Source organism: Fringilla coelebs (assembly GCF_963513975.1).
Source record: "Fringilla coelebs genome assembly, contig: SCAFFOLD_463, whole genome shotgun sequence".
NCBI classification, from domain to species: Eukaryota; Metazoa; Chordata; class Aves; order Passeriformes; family Fringillidae; genus Fringilla; species Fringilla coelebs.
Genome location: NW_028167195.1, coordinates 1 through 19,394, shown reverse-complemented (window position 1 = coordinate 19,394; position 19,394 = coordinate 1). Strand labels below are relative to the sequence as shown.

Below are 19,394 nucleotides of genomic sequence, written 5' to 3'. Positions count from 1 at the left end.
GGGGATTTTAGGGTGATTTATGGATTTTGGGGTGATTTAAGTGATTTTGGGGTGATGATGGGGATTTTGAGGTGATTTTGGGGTGATTTATGGGATTTTAGGGTGATTTTGGGCTGATTTAAGGGATTTTGAGGTGATTTTGTGGTGATTAATTTGAATTTTGGGTTGAATTTCAGCCGTTTCGGGTCCGTGGCTGCGTCCTGACCCTGGTGGAGCGCATGGATGAAGAATTCACCAAGATCATGCAGAACACCGACCCCCACTCCCAGGGTGGGTCCAGATCTGGGTGGGGAGGGAAGAAATTCCAGAAAAACCCCAAAAAAAAACCCCAAAAAAACCCCAAAACCAAAAATAATCCTAAAAAATGTGAATTTTTAGGGATTTTTTGGTGAATTTTGGTCGTTTTTTGGCCAATTTTTGACTTTTTTCAGCCCAAATTTGGGGTTCCTGTGAGCCTGGCAGGGTTTGGGGCAGAGCTCGACCCCATAAATTCCAAAATCCTTCAAAAATCCCCCAAAATTTCCCCAAAATGCGAAAATTTGGTTCTTCTTTTGCCGATTTTTATCAATTTTTGACCAAATTTTGGTAATTTTTGGCCAATTTTTGTCATTTTTCACCCCAAATTTGGGGTTCCTGTGAAGCTGGCAGGATTTGGGGCAGAGCTCGACCCCATAAATTCCAAAATCCTTCAAAAATCCCCCAAAATTTCCCCAAAATGCGAATTTTTGGTTCTTTTTTTGATGATTTTTTTCAATTTTTGACCAAATTTTGTTAAATTTTGGCCATTTTTGGTCTTTTTTACCCCAAATTTGGGATTTTTATGGGGCTGGGGGGATGTGGAGCAGAGCTCAATCCCACAAATTCCAAAAACCCCTAAAAACCCCAAAAATATTCCCAAAATCTGAATTTTGATCCTTTTTTAACCAATTTTTGTCAATTTTGAACCAAATTTTTGCCAATTTTGGGGTTTTTTGCCCCAAATTTGGGGTTTTTGGGAGGATCCGGGGTTACCTGGGGGACAGGTGTGCTCCAGGTGTGACCCCAAAACACCTGAAGGATCCGGATCCTCACCTGGCTGGGATTTTGGGGCTTTTTTGGGGGATTTTTGATATTTTGAGGGATTTTTATGGATTTTTTGGGGGTTTTTTGGGGGATTTTTGGCATTTTGGGGTTTTTTTGGGGGGGTTTTAGGACCTCACCTGTCCTCCAGGTAACTCAGGTGTGCCCAGGTGAGCTCAGGTGAGGGTCTGGAGCGTTTGGGGCTCACCTGGATGGGATTTTTGGGGTTATTTTTGGGGTTTTTGGGGGATTTTAGGGCCTCACCTGTGGGACAGGTGAGCTCAGGTGTGCCCAGGTGTGACCTCAGGACACCTGGAGCTCCTGAAGGACCCTGGGGCTCACCTGGGTGGGGTTTTTGGGGGATTTTATGGGATTTTTGGGGGGTTTTAGGAGCTCACCTGTCCCACCAGGTGAGCTCAGGTGTGTCCAGGTGTGACCTCAGAGCACCTGGAGCACCTGAAGGACCCAGATCCTCACCTGGGGCTCACCAGGATGGGATTTTTGGGTTATTTTCGGGGTTTTTCGGGATTTTAGGGCCTCACCTGTGGGACAGGTGAGCTCAGGTGTGACCTCAGAGCACCTGGAGCTCCTGAAGGACCCAGATCCTCACCTGGGGCTCACCTGGATGGGGTTTTTTGGGGTTATTTTGGGTTATTTTTGGGTTTTGGGGGGGTTTTAGGGCCTCACCTGTGGGACAGGTGTGCCCAGGTGAGCTCAGGTGTGACCTCAGAGCACCTGAAGGACCCAGATCCTCACCTGGGGCTCACCTGGGTGGGATTTTTGGGGGGATTTTTGGGGTTTTAGGAGCTCACCTGTCCAGCCAGGTGTGCCCAGGTGAGCTCAGGTGTGTCCAGGTGTGACCTCAGAGCACCTGGAGCACCTGAAGGACCCTGGGGCTCACCTGGGGCTCACCTGGATGGGATTTTTGGGGTTATTTTGGGGTTTTTGGGGGGTTTTAGGAACTCACCTGTCCCACCAGGTGAGCCCAGGTGAGTCCCCAGAACACCTGGGGTACCTGAAGGACCCAGATCCTCACCTGGGGCTCACCTGGGTGGATTTTTTTGGGGATTTTTGGGATTTTAGGAGCTCACCTGTCCCACCAGGTAACTCAGGTGTGCCCAGGTGTGCCCAGGTGAGCTCCCCAGGTAACTCAGGTGTACCCAGGTGTGCCCAGGTGATCCCCCAGGTAACCTAGGTGCGTTTTTCAGAGTATGTGGAGCACCTGAAGGACCCTGGGGCTCATCTGGGGCTCACCTGGATGGGATTTTTGGGGTTTTGGGGTTTTAGGAACTCACCTGTCCCACCAGGTGTGCCCAGGTCAGCCAGGTGATTTCAGAGCACCTGAAGGACCCAGATCCTCACCTGGGGCTCACCTGGATGGTTCTTTTTAGGGTTTTTTGAGGGTTTTGAGGGGTTTTTTTGGGGGTTTTAGGAGCTCACCTGTCCCACCAGGTGAGCCCAGGTGAGTCCCCAGAACACCTGGAGCTCATGAAGGACCCAGATCCTCACCTGGGGCTCACCTGGGGCTCACCTGGATGGGATTTTTTGGGTTATTTTGGGTTTTTTGGGGGGGTTTCAGGGCCTCACCTGTGGGACAGGTGAGCTCAGGTGTGACCTCAGAACACCTGGACCACCTGAAGGACCCAGATCCTCACCTGGGGCTCACCTGGGTGGGATTTTTGGGGGGATTTTGGGGGTTTTAGGAGCTCACCTGTCCTCCCAGGTGTGCCCAGGTGAGCTCAGGTGTGATTTCAGAGCTTCTTAAGGACTCAGATCCTCACCTGGGGCTCACCTGGATGGGGTTTGGGGGGGATTTTGGGGGTTTCAGGGTCTCACCTGTGGGACAGGTGAGCTCAGGTGTGTCCAGGTGTGACCTCAGAGCACCTGGAGCTCCTGAAGGACCCAGATCCTCACCTGGGGTTCACCTGGATGGGATTTTTTGGGGTTATTTTGGGTTATTTTTGGATTTTGGGGGGGTTTTAGGGCCTCACCTGTGGGACAGGTGAGTTCAGGTGTGCCCAGGTGTGACCTCAGAGCACCTGGAGCTCCTGAAGGACCCAGATCCTCACCTGGGGCTCACCTGGATGGGGTTTTTGGGGTTATTTTGGGTTATTTTGGGGGATTTTAGGGCCTCACCTGTGGGACAGGTGAGCTCAGGTGTGTCCAGGTGTGAACTCGGAACACCTGGAGCACCTGAAGGACCCTGGGGCTCACCTGGGGCTCTCCTGGATGGGATTTTGGGGTTTTTTGGGGGGTTTTTTGGGGTTTTAGGAGCTCACCTGTCCAGCCAGGTGAGTTTCCAGGTGAGCTCAGGTGTGCCCAGGTGTGATCTCAGAACACCTGGAGCACCTGAAGGACCCAGATCCTCACCTGAGGCTCACTTGAGGCTCACCTGGATGGGGTTTTTGGGGTTTTAGGAGCTCACCTGTCCCACCAGGTGTGCCCAGGTGAGCTCAGGTGTGATTTCAGAGCACCTGAAGGACCCAGATCCTCACCTGGGGCTCACCTGGGGCTCACCTGGATGGGGTTTTTGGGCTTTTTGGGGGGTTTTTTGGGGTGTTTAGGAGCTCACCTGTCCAGCCAGGTGAGTTTCCAGGTGAGCTCAGGTGTGCCCAGGTGTGACCTCAGAACACCTGGAGCACCTGAAGGACCCAGATCCTCACCTGGGGCTCACCTGGGCCTCACCTGGATGGGTTTTTTGGGGGGTTTTAGGAGCTCACCTGTCCCACCAGGTAACTCAGGTGTGACCTCAGAACACCTGGGGCACCTGAAGGACCCAGATCCTCACCTGAGGCTCACCTGGATGGGATTTTTTGGGGTTTTAGGAGCTCCCTTGTCCCACCAGGTGTGCCCACGTGAGCTCAGGTGTGATTTCAGAGGTCCTTCAGATCCTCACCTGGGGCTCACCTGGATGGATTTTTTGGGGGATTTTTTGGGATTTTTGGGGTTTCAGGGCCTCACCTGTCCAGCCAGGTAACTCAGGTGTGCCCAGGTGTGCCCAGGTGAGCTCCCCAGGTAACTCAGGTGTGCCCAGGTGATCCCCCAGGTAACCCAGGTGCGTTTTCAGAGTACGTGGAGCACCTGAAGGACCCAGATTCTCACCTGGGGCTCACCTGGGGCTTACCTGGATGGGGTTTTTGGGGGTATTTTTGGATTATTTTTTTATTTTTTGGGGATTTTTGGGGTGTTTAGGAGCTCACCTGTCCCACCAGGTAACCCAGGTGTGCCCAGGTGAGTTCCCAGGTAACCCAGGTGCGTTTTCAGAACACCTGGATCTCATGAAGGACCCAGATCCTCACCTGGGGCTCACCTGGATGGATTTTTTTGGGTATTTTTTGGGATTTTTGGGGGTTTTAGGAGCTCACCTGTCCAACCAGGTGAGCCTAGGTGAGCCCCCAGAACACCTGGGGTACCTGAAGGACCCAGATCCTCACCTGGGGCTCACCTGGGTGGGATTTTTGGGGGGATTTTTGGGGTTTTAGGAGCTCACCTGTCCTCCCAGGTGTGCCCAGGTGAGCTCAGGTGTGTCCAGGTGTGACCTCAGAGCACGTGGAGCTCCTGAAGGACCCTGGGGCTCACCTGGGGCTCACCTGGGTGGGGTTTTTTGGGTTTTAGGGCCTCACCTGTGGGACAGGTGTGCCCAGGTGATCCCCCAGGTAACTCAGGTGTGCCCAGGTGATCCCCCAGGTAACCCATTCGCGTTTTTTTTCAGAGTACGTGGAGCACCTGAAGGACGAGGGCCGCGTGTGCCGCATCATCGCGCGGCTGCAGCGTTACCTGCAGGGCAAGGGCAGCCCCGAGGAGCTGTGCCGCGTTTACCTGCGCCGCGTCCTCCACACCTACTACAAGTTCGACTACGGCGCCGCCCGCCGCAAGGGACGGCGGGACGGACAGACGGACGGACAGCGGGACGGACAGAAGGACGGACAGGCCAAGGAGGAGGGGAAGGAGAAGGAGGACGGGCAGGAGAAGGAGGACGGACAGAAGGACGGACAGGTGAAGGAGGACGGACAGAAGGACGGACAGGTGAAGGAGGACGGACAGAAGGATGGGCAGGTGAAGGAGGACGGACAGAAGGACGGACAGGTGAAGGAGGAAGGGCAGAAGGAGGAGGAGGGGCAGGCGAAGGAGGAGGAGGAGGAAGAGGAGGAGGATTCGGAGGCGTTGATGGAGAGGTTGTGCAGGTGAGGGGCGCGGCTGGGCGGGGGTGGGGACGCACCTGGGCACACCTGGAGGGGTGGGGACGCACCTGGAGGGGGTGGGGACACACCTGGAGGGGGTGGGGACACACCTGGGCACACCTGGGTGGGGTGAGGATACACCTGGAGGGGGGGTGGGGACACACCTGGGGACACCTGGAGGGGGTGGGGATACACCTGGATGGGGTCAGGGACACACCTGGGCACACCTGGAGAGGTGGGGACACACCTGGAGGGGGGGTGGGGACACATCTGAGGGGGAGGGTACACACCTGGGGGGGGTCAGGGACACACCTGGATGGGGAAAAGGGGACAGGGACACACCTGGACACACCTGAGCGGGTGGGGACACACCTGGACACACCTGGATGGGATCAGGGCACACCTGGATGGGATCAGGGCACACCTGGACATACCTGGAGGGGGTCAGGGACAAACCTGAGAGGGTGGGGACACACCTGGGCACACCTGGAGAGGTGGGGACACACCTGGACCAGGGGTGGGGACACACCTGGACCAGGGGTGGGGACACACCTGGACCAGGGGTGGGGACACACCTGGACCAGGGGTGGGGACACACCTGGGGGGGGGGGACACCTGGGTGGGGTCAGGGCACACCTGGGCGGGGGGTGGGGACACACTTGAGGGGGAGGGGACACGCCTGGAGGGGGGATGGGGACACACCTGGGCACACCTGGAAGGGTGGGGATACACCTGAGGGGGTGGGGACACACCTGGAGGGGGGATGGGGACACACCTGAGGGGCTGGGGACACACCTGGGTGGGGTCAGGGACACACCTGGGTGGGGTCAGGGGCACACCTGGGTGGGGTCAGGGGCACACCTGAGGGGGTGGGGACACACCTGGGTGGGGCCAGGGCGCACCTCGAGGGGTGGGGACACACCTGGGTGGGGTCCAGGTGCACCTGGAGGGGTGGGGACACACCTGGGTGGGGGAAAAGGGAACAGGGACACACCTGGAAACACCTGGATGAGGTCAAGGCACACCTGGGTGGGGTCAAGAATCACCTGGATGGGGTCAGGACACATCTGGAGGGGTTAGGGACACACCTGGGTGCGGTCTGGACACACCTGGGTGGGTGGGGACACACCTGGATGGGGGAAAAAGGGACAGGGACACACCTGGGCACACCTGGGTGAGGTCAGGGACACACCTGGATGGGGGAAAAAGGGACAGGGACACACCTGGGTGAGGTCAGGGCACACCTGGATGGGGAAAAGGGGACAGGGACACACCTGGACACAGCTGGGTGGGGTTGAGGCACACCTGGATGGAGGCAGGGCACACCTGGAGGAGTGGGGACACACCTGGGTGGGGTCAGGACACACCTGGAGGGGTTAGGGCACACCTGGGTGGGGTCAGGACACACCTGGAGGGGTTAGGGCACACCTGGGTAGGGTCAGGACACACCTGGGTGGGTGGGGACACACCTGGATGGCGGAAAAAGGGACAGGGACACACCTGGGCACACCTGGGTGAGGTCAGGGCACACCTGGATAGGGTCAGGGCACACCTGGAGGGGTTGAGACACAGCTGGGTGGGGGGAAAAGGGACAGGGACACACCTGGACACACCTGGGTGGGGTCAGAGCACACCTGGATGAGGTCAGGACACACCTGGGCGGGGTCAGGTACACACCTGGGTGGGGCAGGGAAGGACATGCCTCACCTGTCCCTAAAATGTCAGGATTTTGGGGTTGAAATCTCAGGATTTTGGGGATTTCTCACCTGTCCAGGTGTGTCTTACCTGTCCAGGTGTGTCACCTGGATTTGGGACTGTACCTGTCTCTAAAATCTCAGAAATTTTGGGTTGAAATCTCGGGATTTTGGGGTTGAATTTTTTGGATTGAGATCTCGGGATTTTGGGGTTGAAATCTCGGGGGTTTGGGGATTTCTCCCCTGCCCAGGTGTGTCTCACCTGCCCAGGTGTATCTCACCTGTCCAGGTGTGTCACCTGGATTTGGGACTGTACCTGACTGTAAAATCTCAGAATTTTTTGGTTGAAATCTCAGGATTTTTGGGTTGAAATTTGGGGATTTTGGGTTGAAATCTCGGGATTTTTGGTTGAAATCTCGGGATTTTTGGTTGAAATCTCGGGATTTTTGGTTGAAATCTCAGGATTTTGGGGTAAAATCTGGGGATTTTGGGGATTTCTCCCTTGCCCAGGTGTGTCTCACCTGTCCAGGTGTCTCACCTGGATTTGGGACTGTACCTGTCCCTGAAACCTTGGGATTTTGGGGTTGAAATCTTGGGATTTTGGGGTTGAAATCTCGGGATTTTGGGGTTGAAATTTTTGGGTTGAAATATTGGGATTTTGGGGTTTTTCCTCACCTGTCCAGGTGTGTCTCACTTATCCAGGTGTATCTCACCTGTCCAGGTGTGTCACCTGGATTTGGGACTGTACCTGTCTCTAAAATCTCAGGATTTTTGGGTTGAAATCTTGGGATTTTGGGGTTGAAATTTTTGGGTTAAAATCTGGGGATTTTGGGGTTTTTCCTCACCTGTCCAGGTGTGTCTCACCTGTCCAGGTGTGTCACCTGGATTTGGGACTGTACCTGTCCCGGAAACCTTGGGATTTTGGGTTGAAATCTCAGGGTTTTGGGTTGAAATCTTGGGATTTTGGGGTAAAATCTGGGGATTTTGGGGATTTCTCACCTGCCCAGGTGTGTCTCACCTGCGTGTCTCACCTGGGCAGGTTCGTGTACGCCAAGGACCGCACGGACCGGATCCGCACCTGCGCCATCCTGTGCCACATCTACCACCACGCCCTGCACAGCCGCTGGTACCCGCGCCCGCGACCTGATGCTGATGTCACACCTGCAGGACAACATCCAGCACGCCGACCCGCCCGTGCAGGTGAGCCCTGAAACACACCTGGGCAGGTGAGACTGGCACGCCTAAAAGGGTTAAACACACCTGAGGGGCTAAAACACACCTGGGCAGGTGAGACTGACACACCTGGGCAGGTGAGCCTGACACACCTGGAAGGGTTAAACACACCTAAGGGGGTTAAACACACCTGGGCAGGTGAGGGCTAAAACACACCTGGGCAGGTGAGGGCTAAAACACACCTGGGCAGGTGAGACTGACACATCTGGAAGGGTTACACACACCTGGGCAGGTGAGACTGACACACCTGGAAGGGTTAAACACACCTGGGCAGGTGAGCCTGACACACCTGGAAGGGTTAAACACACCTAAGGGCGTTAAACACACCTGGGCAGGTGAGGCTGACACACCTGGAAGGGTTAAACACACCTGAGGGGTTAAACACACCTGTGCAGGTGAGACTGACACACCTGGAAGGGTTAAACACACCTGGGCAGGTGAGCCTGACACACCTGGAAGGGTTAAACACACCTAAGGGCGTTAAACACACCTGGGCAGGTGAGGCTGACACACCTGGAAGGGTTAAACACACCTGAAAGGGTTAAACACACCTGTGCAGGTGAGACTGACACACCTCGAAGGGTTAAACACACTTGGGCAGGTGAGGGCTTAAACACACCTGAGGGAGTTAAACACACCTGGGCAGGTGAGACTGACACACCTGAGAGGGTTAAACATACCTGGAAGGGTTAAATACACCTGAGGGGTTAAACACACCTGGGCAGGTGAGACTGACACATGTGGAAGGGTTAAACACACCTGGGCAGGTGAGCCTGACACACCTGGGCAGGTGAGGGCTAAAACACACCTGGGCAGGTGAGCCTGGCACACCTGAAAGGGTTAAACACACCTGAGGGGATTAAACACACCTGGGCAGGTGAGGGCTAAAACTCATCTAAGGGGTTAAACGCACCTGGGCAGGTGAGGCTGACATACCTGGGCAGGTGAGACTCACACGCCTGAGGGTGTTAAACACACCTGAGGGGGTTAAACACAGCCTGACATACCTGGGCGGGTAAGGACACAACTGAAAGGGTTAAACACACCTGTGCAGGTGAGCCTGACACACCTGAGGGGGTTAAAGACACCTGGAAGGGTTAAATACACCTGGGCAGGTGAGGCTGACACACCTGGGCAGATAAACCACAGCTGGGCAGATAAGCCACACCTACACAGGTAAGCTGAGCTCACCTGGGCAGGTAAATGAGACAGGTCAGTCACACCTGGGCAGGTGAGGCTGACACACTTGGGCAGGTGAGACTGACACACCTGAAAGGGTTAAACACACCTGGGCAGGTGAGGCTGACACACCTGGAAGGGTTAAACACACCTGGACAGGGGAGCCTGACACACCTGGGCAGGTGAGCCTGACACACCTGGGCAGGTGAGGGGTTAAACACACCTGGGCAGGTGAGGGCTAAAACACACCTGAGGGGTTAAACGCACCTGGGCAGGTGAGCCTGACACACCTGAGGGGGTTAAACACACCTGGTCAGGTGATTTGGGCACATCTGGCCACATAAACCACACCTGGGTAGATAAACCACAGCTGGGCAGGTAAATTAGGCAGGTCAGTCACACCTGGACAGGTGATTTGGGCACACCTGAGCAGATAAACCACAGCTGGGCAGGTGAGCTGAGCACACCTGGACAGGTAAATTACACAGGTCAATCACACCTGGACAGGTGATTTGAGCACACCTGGGCAGATAAACCACAGCTGGGCAGATAAACCACACCTGTCCACCCCCACCCACCTCACCTGTGTCTCACCTGTGTCTCACCTGTCCAGGACCTCCTCAACACCTGAAGGCGCCGCCTTTTTGTCACCTCCAACAATCTCATTCCCACCCTCAAAAATTAACCTTTTTTTCCCAAAAATCACTATTTTTTTCCCAAAATTCCCATTTTTCACCCCAAAACCTCCTCACCTGTCCCTCACCTGTCCCACCTGTATCTCACCTGTGTCTGACCTGTGTCCCACCTGTCTCTCACCTGTCCAGGACCTCCACATCACCTAAAGGCGCCACCATCTTGTCACCTCCAAAATCTCCATTCCCAACCCCAAAATTTTTACTTTTTTTTCCCAAAATTTCCATTTTTCACCCCAAAACTTCTTCACTTGTCCCACCTGTGTCCCACCTCTGTCCCACCTCTGTCTCACCTGTGTCTCACCTGTGTCTCACCTGTCCAGGACCTCTTTAAAACTTGAAGATGCCGCTATTTTGTCACCTCCAACAATCTCATTCCCACCCTCAAAAATTAACTTTTTTCCCCAAAAATCCCCATTTTTTTCCCAAAATCCCCATTTTTCACCCCAAAACCTCCTCAGCTGTCCGTCACCTGTCCCACCTGTATCTCACCTGTCCCTCACCTGTCCCACCTGTCTCTCACCTGTCTCTCACCTGTCCAGGACCTCCTCATCACCCAGAGATGCCGCCATTTTGTCCCTTCCAAAATCTCCATTTCCAACCTCAAAAATTCTCAATATTTTCCCCAAAATTCCCATTTTTCACCCCAAAACCTCCTCACCTGTCCTTCATCTGTCCCTCCTGTGTCTCACCTATGTCCCACCTGTCTCTCACCTGTGTCTCACCTGTGTCTCACCTGTATCTCACCTGTCCAGGACCTCTTTATGACTTGAAGGTGCCGCCATTGTGTCCCCTCCAAAATCTCCATTTCCAACCCCCAAATTTTTACTTCTTTTGCCCAAAACCGGCATTTTTCCCCCCAACACCGAAAACATTTCGACCTCACTTATCCCAGGTGTCTCACCTGTCTCTCACCTGTGTCTCACTTCTGTCTCACCTGTCCAGGACCTCCTCAACACCTGAAGGCGCCACCATTTTGTCACCTCCAAAATCTCCATTTCCAACCCCAAAACCTCCAAATTTTTTGCCCAAAATTCCCATTTTTCACCCCAAAACTTCCTCACCTGTCCCTCACCTGCCTCACCTGTGTCTCACCTGTGTCTCACCTGTGTCCCACCTGTGTCTCACCTGTCCAGGACCTCCTCAACCCCTGTAGATGCCGCCATTTTGTCATCTCCAAAATCTCCGTTCCCAACCCCAAAATTTTTACATTTTTTGCCCAAAACCGACATTTTTCCCCCCAAAACAGAAAACATTTTGACCTCACCTGTCCCAGGTGTCTCACCTGTGTCTCACCTGTGTCTCACCTGTGTCCCACCTGTCTCTCACCTGTTCAGGACCTCCTCAACCCCTGTAGGTGCCGCCATTTTGTCACCTCCAAAATCTCCATTTCCAACCCCAAAACCTCCAAATTTTTTGCCCAAAATTCCCATTTTTCACCCCAAAACCTCCTCACCTGTCCCTCATCTGTCCCACTTGTATCTCACCTGTCTGTCACCTGTATCTCACCTGTGTCTCACCTGTGTCTCACCTGTATCTCACCTGTCCAGGACCTCTTTATGACTTGAAGGTGCCGCCATTTTGTCACCTCCAAAATCTCCATTTTTAACCCCAAAACCTCCAAATTTTTTGCCCAAAATTCCCATTTTTCACCCCAGAATTTTTTCACTGGTCCCTAAGTGTCCCACCTGTGTCCCACCTGTGTCTCACCTGTCCCACTTGTGTCTCACCTGTGTCTCACCTGTGTCTTACCTGTCGAGGACATTTTCCAAACCTGAAGATGCCGCCATTTTGTCACCTCCAAAAATCTCACTCCCACCTTCAAAAATTGACCTTTTTTTACCCAAATTTCACATTTTTAACCCCAAAACCTTCTCACTTGTCCCTCACCTGTTCCACCTGTATCTCTCCTGTGTCTCACCTGTATCTCACCTGTCCCTCACCTGTCTCTCACTTGTCCCAGGTCCCCCCGAGTCCATCCTGGACCTTGGAGGTGCCGCCATTTTGTCACCTCCAAAATCTCCATTTCCAACCCCAAAATTTTTACACTTTTTACCCAAAACCGGCATTTTTCCCCCCAAAACCAAAAACATTTCGACCTCACCTGTCCCAGGTGTCTCACCCGTGACCCACCCGTGTCCCACCTGTGTCCCACCCGTGTCCCACCTGTGTCTCACCTGTCCAGGACCTCCTCAACCCCTGAAGATGCCGCCATTTTGTCACCTCCAGAATCTCCATTTCCAACCCCAAAACCTCCAAATTTTTTACCCAAAATTCCCATTTTTCACCCCAAAACTTCTTCACTTGTCCCCAAGGGTCTCACCTTTGTCCCACCTGTGTCTTCATCTCTGTCTCACCTGTCTCTCACCTGTCCAGGACCTCTTTATGACTTGAAGGTGCCGCCATTTTGTCACCTCCAAAAATCTCACTCCCACCTTAAAAAATTGACCTTTTTTTACCCAAATTTCACATTTTTAACCCCAAAACCTCCTCACTTGTCCCTCACCTGTCCCACCTGTGTCTCACCTGTGTCTCACCTGTGTCCCACCTGTGTCTCACCTGTCCAGGACCTCCTCAACCCCTGCAGGTGCCGCCATTTTGTCACCTCCAAAATCTCCATTTCCAACCCCAAAACGTCGAAATTTTTTGTCCAAAATTGCCGTTTTTCACCCCAGAATTTCTTCACTGGTCCCTAACTGTCCCACCTGTGTCTCACCCGTGTCTCACCTGTGTCCCACCTGTGTCCCACCTGTGTCTCACCTGTCCACGATCTCTTTATGACTCAAAGGTGCCGCCATTTTGTCACCTCCAAAATCTCCATTTCCAACCCCAAAACCTCCAAACTTTTTGCCCAAAATTCACATTTTTCACCCCAAAACCTCCTCACCTGTCCCTCACCTGTCCCACCTGTCTCTCACCTGTCTCTCACCTGTCCCTCACCTGTCCCACCTGTCTCTCACCTGTCTCTCACCTGTCTCTCACCTGTCCAGGACCTCCTCAACACCTGAAGGCGCCGCCATTTTGTCATCTCCAAAATCTCCATTCCCAACCTCAAAAATTCTCAATATTTTCCCCAAAATTTCCATTTTTTGCCCCAAAACCTCCTCACCTGTCCCTCACCTGTCCCACCTGTATCTCACCTGTGTCCCACCTGTGTCTCACCTGTGTCTCACCTGTGTCTCACCTGTATCTCACCTGTCCAGGACCTCCTCAACACCTGGAGGTGCCACCATTTTGTCACCTCCAAAAATCTCCATTTCCAACCCCAAAACGTCGAAATTTTTTGCCCAAAATTGCCATTTTTCACCCCAAAACCTCCTCACTTGTCCCACCTGTGTCTCACCTGTATCTCACCTGTCCCTCACCTGTGTCTCACCTGTGTCTCACCTGTGTCTCACCTGTTTCTCACCTGTGTCTCACCTGTCCAGGATCTCCTCAACCCCTGCAGGTGCCGCCATTTTGTCACCTCCAAAATCTCCATTTCCAACCCCCAAACCTCCAAATTTTTTGCTCCAAATTTCCATTTTTCACCCCAAAATTTCCTCACTTGTCCCACCTGTATCTCACCTGTCTCTCACCTGTGTCCCACCTGTATCTCACCTGTCCAGGACCTCCTCAACCCCTGTAGATGCCGCCATTTTGTCATCTCCAAAATCTCCATTCCCAACCCCAAACTTTTTACATTTTTTACCCAAAACCGGCATTTTTCCCCCAAAACAAAAAACACTTCGACCTCACCTGTCTCAGGTGTCTCACCTGTCCTTCACCTGTGTCTCACCTGTGTCTCACCCGTATCTCACCTGTCTCTCACCTGTGTCTCACCTGTCCAGGACCTCCTCAACCCCTGCAGGTGCCGCCATTTTGTCACCTCCAAAATCTCCATTTCCAACTCCAAAACCTCCAAATTTTTTGCCCAAAATTCCCATTTTTCACCCCAAAACCTCCTCACCTGTCCGTCACCTGTCCCACCTGTATCTCACATGTCCCTCACCTGTCCCACCTGTCTCTCACCTGTCTCTTACCTGTCCAGGACCTCCTCAACACCTGAAGGTGCCGCCATTTTGTCACCTCCAAAATCCCCATTCCCACCCTCAAAAATTCTCAATATTTTCCCAAAAATCCTCATTTTTTTTTCCCAAAATTCCCATTTCTCACCCCAAAACCTCCTCACCTGTCCCTTACCTGTCCCACCTGTATCTCACCTGTCTCTCACCTGTGTTTCACCTGTCTCACCTGTGTCTCACCTGTGTCCCACCTGTCCAGGACACTCTCCAAACCTGCAGGTGCCGCCATTTTGTCACCTCCAAAATCTCCGTTTCCAAGTCAAATAACTCCAAATTTTTTGCCCAAAATTCCATTTTTCACCCCAAAATTTCCTCACTTGTCCCACCTGTATCTCACCTGTGTCCCACCTGTGTCCCACCTGTGTCTCACCTGTGTCTCACCTGTCCAGGACCTCCTCAACCCCTGCAGGTGCCGCCATTTTGTCACCTCCAAAATCTCCATTTCCAACCCCAAAACCTCCAAATTTTTTGCCCAAATTTCACATTTTTTACCCCAAACCCTCCTCATCTGTCCCACCTGTCTCCCACCTGTCTCTCACCTGTGTCCCACCTGTGTCTCACCTGTGTCCCACCTGTGTCTCACCTGTGTCCCACCTGTGTCTCACCTGTCCAGGACCTCCTCAACACCTGCAGGAGCCGCCATTTTGTCACCTCCAAAATCTCCATTTCCAACCCCAAAATTTTTACACTTTTTACCCAAAACCGGCGTTTTTCTCCCCAACACCGAAAACATTTTGACCTCACCTGTCCCAGGTGTCTCACCTGTGTCTCACCTGTGTCTCACCTGTGTCTCACCTGTCCAGGACATTCTCCAAGCCTGAAGATGCCGCCATTTTGTCACCTCCAAAAATCTCATTTCCAACCTCAAAAATTAACCTTTTTTTACCCAAATTTTGCATTTTTCACCCCAAAACCTCCTCACCTGTCCCTCACCTGTCCCACCTGTCTCTCACCTGTCTCTCACCTGTCCAGGACCTCCTCATCACCCGGAGATGCCGCCATTTTGTCCCTTCCAAAATCTCCATTCCCAACCTCAAAAATTCTCAATATTTTCCCCAAAATTTCCATTTTTTGCCCCAAAACCTCCTCACCTGTCCCTCACCTGTTCCACCTGTGTCTCATCTGTGTCTCACCTGTGTCCCACCTGTATCTCACCTGTCCAGGACCTCCTCAACCCCTGTAGATGCCGCCATTTTGTAACCTCCAAAATCTCCATTTTTAACCCCAAAACCTCCCAATTTTTTGCCCAAAATTCTCGTTTTTCACCCCAGAATTTCTTCACTTGTCCCCAAGGGTCTCACCTGTGTCACACCTGTCCAGGACCACCTCATCACCCGGAGATGCCGCCATTTTGTCACCTCCAAAATCTCCATTTCCAACCCCAAGAACTCCAAATTTTTTACCCAAAAACCCCATTTTTCACCCCAAAACCTCCTCACCTGTCCCTCACCTGTCCCACCTGTATCTCACCTGTGTCCCACCTGTCTCTCACCTGTCCAGGACCTCCTCATCACCTGAAGATGCCGCCATTTTGTCACCTCCAAAATCTCCATTTCCAACCCCAAAACCTCCACATTTTTTGCCCAAAATTTCTGTTTTTCACCCCAAAATTTCTTCACTTGTCCCCAAGGGTCTCACCTGTGTCTCACCTGTGTCTCACCTGTCCAGGACCTCCTCAACCCCTGTAGATGCCGCCATTTTGTCCCTTCCAAAATCTCCATTCCCAACCTCAAAAATTCTCAATATTTTCCCCAAAATTTCCATTTCTCACCCCAAAACCTCCTCACCTGTCCCTCACCTGTCCCACCTGTGTCTCACCTGTGTCTCACCTGTGTCTCACCTGTATCTCACCTGTCCAGGACCTCCTCAACACCTGTAGGTGCCACCATTTTGTCACCTCCAAAAATCTCCATTTCCAACCCCAAAATTTTTACATTTTTTACCCAAAACCGGCATTTGTCCCCCCAAAACCGAAAACATTTTGACCTCACCTGTCCCAGGTGTCTCACCTGTGTCTCACCTGTCCCTCACCTGTCTCTCACCTGTCCAGGACCTCCTCAACACCTGAAGGCGCCGCCATTTTGTCACCTCCAAAAACCCCATTTCCACCCTCAAAAATTAACCTTTTCTTCCCAAAAATCCCCTTTTTTTTTCCCCAAAATCCCCATTTCTCACCCCAAAACCTCCTCACCTGTCCCTCACCTGTCCCACCTGTATCTCACCTGTGTCCCACTTGTTTCTCACCTGTCTCTCACCTGTCCAGGACCTCCTCAACACCTGGAGGTGCCGCCATTTTGTCACCTCCAAAAACCCCATTCCCACCTTCAAAAATTGACCTTTTTTTACCGAAATTTCACATTTTTAACCCCAAAACCTCCTCACCTGTCCCTCACCTGTCCCACCTGTATCTCACCTGTGTCCCACTTGTGTCTCACCTGTGTCTCACCTGTCCAGGACATTCTCCAAACCTGAAGATGCCGCCATTTTGTCACTTCCAAAATCTCCATTTCCAACCCCAAAATTTTTACATTTTTTGCCCAAAACCCCCATTTCTCACCCAAAACTCCTCCCCACAGATCCTCTACAACCGCACCATGGTCCAGCTGGGCATCTGCGCCTTCCGCCAGGGCCTGATCAAGGACGCTCACAACGCCCTGCTGGACATCCAGAGCTCCGGCCGCGCCAAGGAGCTGCTGGGCCAGGGGCTGCTCCTGCGCAGCCTCCAGGAGCGCAACGCCGAGCAGGAGAAGGTGGAGAAGCGGCGCCAGGTGCCCTTCCACATGCACGTCAACCTGGAGCTGCTCGAGTGCGTCTACCTGGTGGCGGCCATGCTGCTGGAGATCCCCTACATGGCGGCGCACGAGTTCGACGCCCGCCGCAGGATGATCAGCAAGCAGTTCCACCACCAGCTGCGCGTGGGAGAGAGGCAGCCGCTCCTCGGTAGGAGGGCAGTGAAATTCCAGAGGTTTTCAGCCAAAATTTGGGGGTTTTAGGTTGAGATTTGGGGGTTTTGAGGTCAAAAATTGGGTTTTGAGGTCCATAATTATCTTAATTCAGTCTTGGTTTGGTTCTTCTATCTTTAAAAATGGCCGTTCTTGATCTTCCTGATGTTCCTCAGACCATGGTTGGTGGTTTTGACCAAAACTTGGAGATTTTGACCCAAAATTGGGGGTTTTGAGGTCAAAAATTGAGTTTGGAGGTCCATAATTACCTAGATTCGGTCTTGGTTTGGTTCTTCTATCTCTTAAATGGCGGTTCTGGATGTTCTTGATGTTCCTCAGACCGAAATCGCTTCTTTTGACCAAAATTTGGAGATTTTGACCCAAATTTGGGTTCTTCAGGTCCATAATGACCTCAATCCACTCTTGGTTTGGTTCTCCTATCTTTAAAAATGGCCGTTCTAGATCTTCGTGATGTTCCTCAGACCCAAATCAGTTCTTTTACCCAAAACGAGCATTTTTTGACCCAAATTTGGTGATTTCCACCCAAACCCGACATCTCGATCTCCACAATGACCTCACCCCCACTCTCAGTTCCCTTCTCCACCCCCAAACTCCTCATCTCCTCCATCTCCTCCCCGTCCCTCACCCCAAATCTCCTCTTTGGCCCCAAATCCTCCTGGCCCGCCCCAAAATCGCCGTTTTTCGCCCCAAACTCCCGGTGGGGATCCCGCCCCAACCTGGAGCTCCTGGAGTGCGTCTGCCCGGTGGCAGCCGTGCCACCACCAGCTGCGCGTGGGAGAGAGGCAGCCGCTCCTGGGTAGGAGAAGAATAAAAATTCGGAGGTTTTGAGCCAAAATTTGGGGGTTTTAGGTTGAAATTTGGGGGTTTTGAGGTCAAAAATTGAGTTTTGAGGTCCATAATTATCTAAATTCGGTCTTGGTTTGGTTGTTTTATCTCTTAAAATGGCGATTCTGGATCTTCTTGATGTTCCTCAGACCAAAATTCGTAATTTTTACCAAAATTTGGAGATTTTGACCCAAAATTGGGTTTTCAGGTCCATAATTACCTTTATTCGGTCTTGGTTTGGTGTTTCTAGGCCTTGAAATGGCCGTTCTAGATGTTCTTGATGTTCCTCAGACCATGGTTGGTGGTTTTGATAAAATTTGGGGGTTTTAGGTTGAAATTTGGGGGTTTTGAGGTCAAAAATTGGGTTTTGAGGTCCATAATTACCTAAATTTGGTCTTGGTTTGGTGCTTCTAGGCCTTAAAATGGCGGTTCTGGATCTTCTTGATGTTCTTCAGACCATGGTTGGTGGTTTTTACTGAATTTTGAGGTTTTGACCCAAAATTTGGGGGTTTTGAGGTCAAAAATTGGGTTTTCAGGTCCATAATTATATAGGTTCAATCTTGGTTTGGTGCTTCTAGGCCTTAAAATGGCGGTTCTGGATGTTCTTGATGTTCCTCAAACCATGATTGGTGGTTTTGACCAAAATTTGGTGATTTTGACCCAAAATTAGGTCTTTGAGGTCCATAATGACCTCAATCCACTCTTGGTTTGGTTGTTTTATCTCTTAAAATGGCGGTTCTAGATGTTCGTGATGTTCCTCAGACCCCAAACTGCTTCTTTTCCCCAAAACGAGCATTTTTTAACCCAAATTTGGCCATTTCCACCCAAAACCGACATCTCGATCTCCACAATGACCTCACCCCACTCTCGCTCCCTTCTCCACCCCCCAAACTCCTCATCTCCTCCATCTCCTCCCCGTCCCTCACCCCAAATCTCCTCTTTGGCCCCAAATCCTCCTGGCCCGCCCCAAATTCGCCGTTTTTCGCCCCAAACTCCCGGTGGGGATCCCGCCCCAACCTGGAGCTGCTCGAGTGCGTCTACCTGGTGGCGGCCATGCTGCTGGAGATCCCCTACATGGCGGCGCACGAGTTCGACGCCCGCCGCAGGATGATCAGCAAGCAGTTCCACCACCAGCTGCGCGTGGGAGAGAGGCAGCCGCTCCTGGGTACGGGGAGGAGTCAAATTTGGGTGATTCCACCCAAAATTTGGGGGTTTTGAGGTCCAAAATTGGGTTTTGAGGTCCATAATTATATAGGTTCAATCTTGGTTTGGTGCTTCTAGGCCTTAAAATGGCGGTTTTGGATGTTCACGATGTACTTCAGACCGTGGTTGGTAGTTTTGACCAAAACTTGGAGATTTGGACCCAAAATTTGGGTGTTTTGGGTGTTTTCAGGTCCATAATTACCTAAATTCAGTCTTGGTTTGGTTGTTTTAGCTCTTAAAATGGTGTTTCTAGATGTTCTTGATGTTCTTCAGACCGTGGTTGATGGTTTTGATAAAATTC

The 19,394-nt window shown here is 52.2% G+C and overlaps 1 protein-coding gene across 1 annotated transcript; it reads left to right on the top strand.

Moving 5' to 3' along the window:
- Nucleotides 1-176: 176 nt before the first annotated feature.
- LOC311166176 (eukaryotic translation initiation factor 3 subunit C-like) lies at nt 177-17,403 on the top strand (the record flags this gene model as incomplete). Its single annotated transcript, XM_084227645.1, is given in 6 exon segments — nt 177-270; nt 4,772-5,243; nt 7,974-8,064; nt 8,066-8,134; nt 16,679-17,042; nt 17,384-17,403. Coding segments are annotated over 6 exon segments (1,110 nt in total), but the record flags the coding sequence as incomplete, so codon positions are not given.
- Between the last annotated feature and the right edge of the window lie 1,991 nt (nt 17,404-19,394).